This window comes from Sinocyclocheilus grahami, unplaced genomic scaffold (assembly GCF_001515645.1).
Source record: "Sinocyclocheilus grahami isolate Dianchi unplaced genomic scaffold, SAMN03320097.WGS_v1.1 scaffold554.1, whole genome shotgun sequence".
In the NCBI taxonomy this organism is placed as follows: Eukaryota; Metazoa; Chordata; class Actinopteri; order Cypriniformes; family Cyprinidae; genus Sinocyclocheilus; species Sinocyclocheilus grahami.
Genome location: NW_015505733.1, coordinates 622,069 through 631,941, shown reverse-complemented (window position 1 = coordinate 631,941; position 9,873 = coordinate 622,069). Strand labels below are relative to the sequence as shown.

At 37.2% G+C, this 9,873-nt stretch overlaps 2 protein-coding genes across 6 annotated transcripts in view; one reads left to right on the top strand and one right to left on the bottom strand.

The window, feature by feature from the left end:
• LOC107556072 (VPS10 domain-containing receptor SorCS2-like) overlaps positions 1-850 on the top strand; it is a 185,466-nt gene extending 184,616 nt beyond the window's left edge. For all 4 annotated transcript variants that reach the window (XM_016239069.1, XM_016239067.1, XM_016239068.1 and 1 more), the window contains one exon: positions 299-850. In XM_016239069.1, the coding sequence (XP_016094555.1) occupies positions 299-363 (65 nt within the window). In that variant the 3' untranslated portion in view covers positions 364-850. The remainder of the gene's footprint in view (positions 1-298) is intronic.
• Positions 851-3,979: 3,129 nt separating this feature from the next.
• The window catches only part of LOC107556071 (ranBP-type and C3HC4-type zinc finger-containing protein 1-like), a 28,821-nt gene continuing 22,927 nt past the window's right edge, over positions 3,980-9,873 (bottom strand). Inside the window, exons 9-15 of one of the 2 annotated variants that reach the window (XM_016239065.1) lie at positions 9,098-9,258; positions 8,878-8,989; positions 6,901-7,080; positions 6,673-6,771; positions 6,197-6,340; positions 5,856-5,962; positions 3,980-5,711 (exon numbers count right to left, since the gene is read on the bottom strand). In XM_016239065.1, coding sequence (XP_016094551.1) covers positions 5,882-5,962; positions 6,197-6,340; positions 6,673-6,771; positions 6,901-7,080; positions 8,878-8,989; positions 9,098-9,258 — 777 coding nt within the window. In that variant the 3' untranslated portion in view covers positions 3,980-5,711; positions 5,856-5,881. Of the gene's footprint in view, positions 5,963-6,196; positions 6,341-6,672; positions 6,772-6,900; positions 7,081-8,877; positions 8,990-9,097; positions 9,259-9,873 lie in introns of both variants that reach the window. The other variant, XM_016239064.1, reaches the window with a different exon arrangement.

The window sequence follows — 9,873 nt, the reverse complement described above, 5'->3', positions numbered from 1 at the left end:
TTAATATTATTAACATTGTTTTATTTGTTCCACTTACTATTTTTTTATTTAAACATGGCTTTTAAATGACTTAAATGTCATCATTACTATTTACCTCATGATTTGGTTAAAATGTCTACAATCCAAAAAGACAAAATTATAAAAAAGCATTTAGAGCAATTTATAGGTATTATTATTAAGTGTCTACATTTTCTTCAATGTTACATTGTACAACAACCTTGAGTGATTATTGAGTGATTAAGAGCATTTTTTCACTTGCTGCCTTTACAAAACCTCCTTCTGCTTTTCTTGTTGCCAGGCAACCACTCAGGGGTGGTGTTGAGCATAAATTCAAGGGAGCTGCACAGTTACTTGACCAGCTGATGACCAATGTAAAGGTGCCAGAGATGAGCACAATAGACTATGCCTTCCTCCTCTCTCCAGATCTGACCCTTCAGACACCCTTACAGGAGAGAGATCAGAGACACACCTGCACCAAACCTTCTCCTCCTCTCTCTGTCTTCTGTTCCCCCAATCCAGGAGGTGGATTTTGTACCCATCTGCTGCACCCTGGCTTCACTGATGATCGCATACTCTCACGTACATGTTCTTGTCTGTTGATCTTTGCACCCTGCAGTCTGTCTCATCCCTGTCCACCTTCTCTCTCATTTCTTCTCATTATTGCTCTTATCACAGGAGCATCAAATCAGCCCCACTTACTAATTCCCAGGGAGAAACTCATTGACAAATGCTTTGTTTTCCATCTTGTGTTTGTTTTGTGCCTCTCCTGTGTTTTGTCTTTCAGTCTGAATAGTGTTTTGACTCTCTTATGCCGAGTTCACACTGCACGAGTTTAGCCCGATTTTTCACTCGCCGACAGGTTTTGCGAAATCGCAGAGAAATGCCCGAAATCGGAGGCAAATCTGCGCTCGTTCACACGAGTGACAGTCACACAGTGTGAATTATCAAAGACGCGATCTGAGGGAATCGCCGATGCATCGCCGACGCCCGTGAAATATTTGGCATGCTAAATATCTGGAGCTGTCGGCGATGACCTACAGCCAATGAGAGACCAAGATACAGGGCAGCGGGAAGTTCGGGGAGGAGTTGTATGAAACGTAGTTTGCGGACTAATGTTGCCAAATCCGCGATTGCCGCCGGTTGTTTTTTATGTCAGCAGGTTGAAGCGACCCCAATAACGTGATATTTAGGCCCTGGAATGTGAATTGTACTAGGAGAACCCCGCCAAAAAAAATAGGGGTAAAAAAGTATTTTACCCCCCCGAACGCGATTTTTACTGGGGGGACCCCCTCGAAAGCAATTGAGCTATTTTCAGGCTAGTTTTGAAAATCGTCAAAGGGAAAACATTTAAAATATCCTGTCACCCTCTTTTTGTTTTGTATTGTAAATGTCTTTAAAATAAATTTTAGTTGAACCCATCAATTTTCATATGCGATAACACATGACATCTCTTGCTTCAATCAGTAACTAAATCTATTCTTTTGCCCTGTTTCATGATTATGCTATGCAGTAAAGTCAAGTAATTTTTGTCTACGTCTGATGCTGCAATATCTCAGTGATGTTTTTCTTTTCCTGTTCCACATCAATATCTATGGTGCAATTAATAATGGTGGTGATGATGTCAAATGTATTAGCATTGATCACACTGACCCAAGAAATGCAAACAAGCGTGTTTATAGCAAGCAAATAATGTCGAAAAGGCAGTAGCAAAATATGATATACCTTTCTTGCTACTGCCAAATCAGCACAGCTGGAACCTTCTTGGTGTTCCTGGAAAACATGCACCAATTATCAGGATCGTCGCTTAAATTTACAAGGCCCGGGACGTCGTTTTGTGGGTGTCCTCACGATAGGGACTGGGGCATTGACTCTTTGCCCCTTGAGCCTTATTCCTGTCTGTTTTCTTCAAGAACTACATTGCCAAATTCTCATCTTTCAGATTATAGTCCATCTTCTAAAGTATCTTCACTGCATAATGAAACGATATCCCCTAGCGAATCAAATCCCATCATTCATCATGTCGAAATCCTTTGTGAAAGCTAGCTAAATTCATATGCTCGTTTATTTATTTTACTTTAGATTTCCTCACAAGCATCAGCCATTAGATCTTGATAGGGAGTCGACACAGGATGATCCCCAGCATAGCAAGTGCTACCTGTCAGGTGTAGTGTGTGTATAAGCCTATATTAGGCTTAGAAGGACACAGTTGCATTCCCTTTCGTTTGGCTTGTATTGTATATATAACAATGTGTAAATAGAACCTTCTGTATATAGACCCTCCTAAATATGACACTTTCAATAGACCAAAATGTGCACTGTTTTCTCCCAAATGCCTCGCACTGGGTTTTCTTGAATTCAGGAGTTCTACACGGACATGATTTGATCACTTCTGCATCTTTGTCTTCATCCAGCATTATTTACTGAAGGATATTCTTAATATTTCACACTATGTATAACATTCACACTTGTACGACTAAAGACCTGTGTGAGAAGTGGTGCGCTGTCTTTGTGTGCATTCTGATATATACTGTATATTTTTTGGACATTTTAAGGGTTCAGCTGTTTGAATCGAGGCTGTAGGAATTACTAGTGATTTATGGATGAGGCTCTCTCACTTGCACTAATCACAGTTCATGGCTTGTACAGTGTTGTTCAGGTGGGTTCAGGGAACACTTCATTTTCAACTGAGAAAGACACTGTGCATGTTACGTCATACTACATGAGAGAGAATCAGTTCAGGAAGGTGGGCAACCATATGTGCTCTTTTTCCCAGACATGTTCTGGCCCGGGATTTCTCAATTAATAAAATGCCTGGTTCTTTGTTTTCCTATTGTTGTCATACTTGCTGAAGGTAATGACTGAAAAGTAGTGGTCCAGGCATTGGACGTAATCGACCAGTTGTGGCGTGCAGGAAAGTGGGATCTACAGAGAAGTCAAAGCAATGCAAATATGCATACATATGATGCATGAGGCCTGTAGAGAGCATGTCAAATGGAAAATAAAGCCAAAAGTTTAGAAATCCCAACCAGAAAATGCCCAAAAGAAAAAAAATAAATAGGATGTACCGTCACCCTATGGGAGGAAAGTCTTGACCAAACTGATAGTTTGCAGGTTCACTGTCTCTTTAACACATTCTGTTGTGGAGCAGACTGTGTCTTTCCAAGTTTGATTCAAACATTCACTCTGTTTTATGACCGACTTGAGTCAATAGATTCTCTTAGCATAAACCAAAAAGATTTACGTTTTTCAGTTTATGCTTATGTATATCAATAACACAAACCTGTTCATTTCTAACAGTATGGACTTATTGCACCAGAAGCTGAACTGGTTTTTTAAACCTGTATATGCACAGTTATATAGTAGTGTGACATTTGTATTTGTATTTCCATCCATGAAGTGATAATGCAGAAATACATGAGTGTTACTGATGAGACATCTCCCACTAAGAGATGTTTCTGCGCAAGTTTACTTTTGTGACGGCACACCCCTGCAACAAGGACACTTATATACACACCTGGATCCTTTTTGAAATTCAGACTCAAATGTGGTGGAGAGACACAGTTGAACTGATTCTATATTATTATTATAATTATTATTTTTTGTTGTTTCTTTATAATGTCAATGTTTTTGACTCCACTGCAACAAGTGAAAAGCACTTAATCAGCGCGTCTGAATTCAAATACACTAACCGTAAAGGTTTGTTTTGTTAGTTTGAGCTGTTCAATAAAGTTTTAACATTATTCATGAAGCTGATACCTGTTTTCTTTTTAGTCTATAAAACAAAACGTACATAAAAACTTTGATGGCTGATGCTTCCTCTTCACGACCTCTTCTCTCTTCACGATCTCAATAAAACTAATTTATATGTCTGGTGTGATGTGAGAATCAGGACTGAACCGAAATTTGATTTGATGACATTTAGCAATTCAATTCCCAGAGTGAAGAACAAAGTACAAAACGGTTCAATAAAATACAGGTTGGTTATTTTTATTTTTAAGAACGAAATGTGAAGCATGTTAAATTCATCCAAACATGTAATAATGAGAGTATCTTAACAGCTTTAAATATTGTCAATACAGGTGCTCAGTACTGTAATATGTAAGGCACTTTTTAAGACTTGCAACCCTGAGGTCAGATTATTCGACTGAATTAAAGTGTACGTTTTCTGCAAGTGCAGGGACCTTTCCATTTTCAGTCATTCATTTTCTTCTGCGGTACATGCAAATACACTATACTTAAACTTCATAGTGCACATATTTGAACATTAGTGAGGTTCATGACATCAAGAGAAAGGATGAATGTCCCCTCTCTCAAGACAATTGTACAAGCTTACTGCATAATTCCACTGGATTCTCAGTCACGACTATATAAATGCTTGGAAATTAAAAACAAAAACTACTCTTAGGTAAAGAAAATTATTTGATTGAATAATGACTCATGGAAACATTTTTGAAATGTTCGTTTTGATGCATAAGTAGATGCGTTGGATGCTGACATTTTTTTCAGTGCATAGATTTAAAGCTACATCAGTCTTTTGGCTTATAACAGTCTTGAAGACTTTCCACTCAAGCCTCAGGTCCCTGCTCTTGACCATTACTTCTACTTAAATTAGCATAGCAATGTAACATTAAAATAATACTAACTAACTAGGCTACATATTAATCACATCCAACTTACAAACAAACAAAATCAAATCTTAAAGCAGTATACTGAATTGTGTTAATCTTACAGAACAAATGTGCAACGTACGCACAAAATACAATGTCTCTTGGTTGGTAGGAAAGGTGAAGGGAAAACACTGCTGCACACATAAATTATCCTGGATCACAAATCTACAACAACTGCAACATTCAGTATTTAAAGTAATAACAGTAATAATGTAACACTGCAAAACGACTGCTCATGTAAGTGGTTACATGACGTAGACGAAACCAGGCAAGAAAAGGCACTTTCAGTAACAGGTCTTAACAGTGTAGTATAGCTTTAAGAGTAAGACAAGACAAATACACAAGTATTTGTGTAAGTGCATTGTAATCATCCCTTATGCTAATTTTCATTGGCAGCTTCAGATCAGCTTTGGCTTTACTTTTGTCCTCCTGGGATCATTTGATCAGATGGGTAAAATACATTTTTTAATGAACAGACTAAAAAATGCGTAAAAATGTTCTCATGTGGCATTGTTTGTATTAAAAATCTATTTTAATCACAATGTTTTATGATTTAGATTATATAGAATTTTCAGTGTTCTGTTGCTTGAGGTTCTGATATGCCACCAACATCACAGTTTTACTAAAATACAGTTGAGAGAATTTAAAGCTTTTCTGTGAAATAATTACACAATATTAGGATGCTGACTGAACTGATACAGTAGCCATCCATTAGAAGGAGTTCGCTTTCAAGTGGATTCCAGTCGGTGCCTTCATTTGCTTTATGATTTACTCATGTAAAATGCACCATTGAAACATTTGCTGCACAACAGACATTACATATTTCAGTTAAAAGCATCAGAAAACTGAACTGAAAGCTAAAAACAGGTGGACGATATATGTCAGCTCACACTCAAAGTGTATGTCTGTCAGTGTTGCCATGAATTGATCTACTTTCATACTGCTGCCGTGGACTGTTGCTTTTTTTAGTCCGCGAAATCCCACACCCCCCCGGAACGTGATTACGACCAAGGTGGGACTCCCTGGAAGCAGGGATTTTACCACCTAAAACGCAACTAGGTTAGTTTTGGCTGTGACTAGGCTAGTTTTGTTATACAGACCTGGCAACCCTGATGTCTGTCAAAAGCTTTCATAATGTCATAAACTGCCATGAGATAACACTACTCTCTCTCCCTCTCTTAATCGTACCTCCTTTTTTCTCTCTGCTCTTCCCTTTAGTGACAGTTCTGGCATTTTGGATGGCATCTCTGTTTGTTGACATTGCAGCGGCAGCCTCCACTTGCATCTCCAGGACCCTAAATTGAGAAAGACAGATGAAGTTCTGTTTCCAACTAATAAATATTAACAATTAACAATGGTTTTGAAAAACGAATTTTTAGGAATCTGTAGGTTGTTGTATTTCTGGCTTTGTACAACTGTTGTATAACATTAAAAACTATGACCTTTCCTTGCACGTTTTCATAAAGAGATGATACCCAATGGAGCAAGAGAGAAAAGCTTATATCCCAGTCTTGTGAAAATGCTCTTACTTTGGGCCCCCAGCGTGGTCCTCTGGTGACCCAGCAGATCTCAGTGTGGCAGACAGTACAGCGAAGCCAGTCACAGCCCTCCTTCTTCTGCACAATGATGCCGCACTGAGGGCAATGCATCGCCTCTCCAGAATTAACAAGAGTCTGTGTGAGTGATGGGACAGAAAGTTTAAAGTAAATAATAATAATAAAAAGAAAGAAAGAAAGAAAGAGAAATTGATCAAAAGTGACAGTAACATTCTGTTCATGTATGAGTGACAGAGGGGGAAAAAACAATAAAAAGAGAGATGAACATTTATAACTTAAACTTTCAACTGCAATTATACAGTGGGTTTAAAAATATGTGATCTTCTAAACACCAAAAATGTGTCTGAATATTAGAATGACAACAGTAAGGAACAGGATGTTGTCACATGACAAAGGGCCTTTCCTAACATGAGCTTTGATATACAAACAAGGATTTGTTTGTGTTTGACCTTCAGCAGGTCTCTGGTTCTTCGAGCTGCAGAGTCATTGATGGCACGAGCTGTTAGATCATCCTGATACTGCTTACAATTCATCCCTTCATGAATGGCCTAACAGAGGAAAAAAACCAAAGTCCTTTATTTTATATTATAATGAGAACCTACCAGAGAAAGAAAAACCTAGATGTAAATGTCATTGTTTAAGGGTTCAGTGTGTTTTAAGTATTCTACATACTTTACCTTGCAGAGCAGGCAGTTGTGTTTTCTGCACACTGGGCAGTGGAAAGTGTTGACAGTATCTTCATAAACACACCAGCCGGGACAATCTGCTGTAGCACAGTGATAACTGCCCTCACATCGAGACTCTGCAACAGACAGACCCCTCTGCAACCAGCGCTCATAATCGTCTACTGACACCAGCTGAGTGAGAAAGATAGCATTGCCAAAAAATGCAAAGCATAAATTAGTTATTTGTACTCATTCAATTAATCACTCGTTAGATTCCTATCTGATGTTATACAAAACCAGATAAATACATTATTAGGACAACAGCAGCCCTAGAATTTAGTAGGGTTATTATAGTTAACAATAATAAATAAATAAAATGCAAAGCATAAATTAGTTATTTGTACTCATTCAATTAATCGCTCGTTAGATTCCTATCTGATGTTATACAAAACCAGATAAATACATTATTAGGACAACAGCAGCCCTAGAATTTAGTAGGGTTATTATAGTTAACAATAATAAATAAATAAAAAAAATAGAAAAAGACCCCTTAAACTTATCTTTTTCAGCAAGCTGTCAAGGAAACATTTCTAATTTTCATTTAGTTTAACTTGATGTACTAAAATAACTAAAACTGAAATAAAACCGAAAAATTAAAATGATAAGAGACATTTAATACAAATATTAGGGCTGGGTAAAAACTATCGATTTCTCGATTTTAATCGATTCTCATTTTTACGAAGTAATATTGATTCTTAAATCCCAAGAATCGATTAGTCTAGTCTGTTTTCGGTTAATGAATGGAACACTGTAGCATGCCTCCCATCCAATAAATCGCAATAAGCTTTGTTACTTTTGATATTAAATAAAGTCTCATTTCAAATTCTGTCCATTTTATTACAATATTCAAACAGTAAATGCAGTTTTGGCGCTGTTTAATGTGGTGACAGATTGCTACAGCGTTTCAGTTCAAGAGAAGCGGCTGCGGCTGATCGTCTCCTCTGCTTTAATAGCAGTTACACCATGAAATAAACATGAATGAACATCCGAAGGCGTTAAAAGAAAGAGTACAACTTACCGAAATCCATATCCCGTCTCATGTTATCGTTCAATCAGTGTTTCAATGTCAATATAACAGCTTGTAAACATGTCACGTAACGGCACATTTACCTCAGAAAAAAACATATTCGGTGACCATAAACTCAGCTAGAAAAACGAACTCTAGAGGAGCATTTCGCTAAATATATGCACCATATAACATATTCATTATAATCTTTACTATTCTTCAATATTTAATTTATGTTTAATAAATCCATCAAAACTCCATGTTTATATAAAAAAAAACGAATTGGAGAAACATAATTATGTAAAATTAAGTATTATAACTTTATTATTAAAAATTGAGAGTAATTTAAGTGTTTGTAAAAATCTGTTATTTTTATAATAATGTAGTACCAACTGACTATCATGTATATTTTACTGCATTAGTAGAGATTTTTTTTCCTTGAGAAAATTTGCCATGTATTGTCTACTTGATATATTCAAAATAAAAGATATTGAATCGAATTTAGATTGCAAGCTTGTGAACCAAACTCTAATCGAATTGTGAAATTTATGCCAATACCCAGTCCCTATATATATATATAAAAATATAAACTAATTTATAAATAAATATATATAAACTATATATATACTAAACTATATATATACTACTGGTATATATAGATGAGGCTACAAAATGACTCCCTACAGTGAGTTTTGACAGCACAGGTCATTTTAGCCAATAGCACTGTCATTGAAAGCCTTTCAGGCATCATTGCTCCAGGTCTTCTGTCAATTGTGCTCCAGCATCATGGACAGTGTCACAACAGCAGAGTGAGAGAATGACATATTGCTACAGACACTCCTCAGTGTGTGGATCTAGCCAGAATAGACAGTGGTGTAGTTTTGTAGACAAAATAAAAGCAGTATGAATGAATGAGTTCTCACAGCTCTGATTTCTCTTTCCTGCAAGATGCAATCGCAGGCGTAGGCCTCGTCTCTGTATGGACATGCCACCTGAGGATCCTCTGACATCAGAATCACAGAGCGCAGACACTCTCTATCCATAGAAACACAGGGTTTTTTTAACTACTGCATGGCAATACAGAACACTAAATATCACTATGTACTGTATGTGCTACAGCAGCACACTCTCTGTCTTCCTCACTTGCAGAAGCAGTGGAGACACTCTCGAAGCAGGACTCCCTCGCCAGGCTCAAGCTCCACATAGCAGATCCTGCACTCCACTCTCTCTGGGTTAGGAACCAGATCCTGTCCGTCTATCCGCACCAGACGTGCAAAGTTCTCTCTGCGTTCTGCTTCTCTGGCCTACAGACACAGAGAGAGTAGCTGTCAGAACTAAAGCAGCACACATGGATGGGCATCCATAGATAGACTATGTGAGGAAAACACACTGCATGTGCTGTTACTTCTGACTGTATCTTGAAGACTAATGTGACCGGAACAGGGTCTAAAACCTACAAGATCCCAATGGCATTTCTGAGAATTCATTAGTTTAAATTAAGAGTTTGTGTCTAAATGTGCACACAGTATAAATTTGTCTTTGAAAACAGTGATGTGTGAAATGTACAGAAGACACACACATATTAGGGCTGTCAGTCGATTTTTAATCTTATTAATTACATGTGGCGATCAATTAATCTGTGAAGCTGTGAAAATACCTCCAAAAGATCATTTTAAACCATTATAGTGTTAAATGAGAAAAGTATCAAGTAAACATTATGAAAAGTAGCTTTAGAAATAAATATTTAGATTATGATTTTTTTTATTATAAATATTTTATTTGATTACTGTGCGATTTTTAGATCCATCTTTTCAAACTGAGGACAATTGAGGGACTCATACATAACAAATACAAAAGGTGAAAACATTTACTGATGCTCAAAAAGGCGGGGGGGGGGGGGGGGGGATAGTTTACAAAAA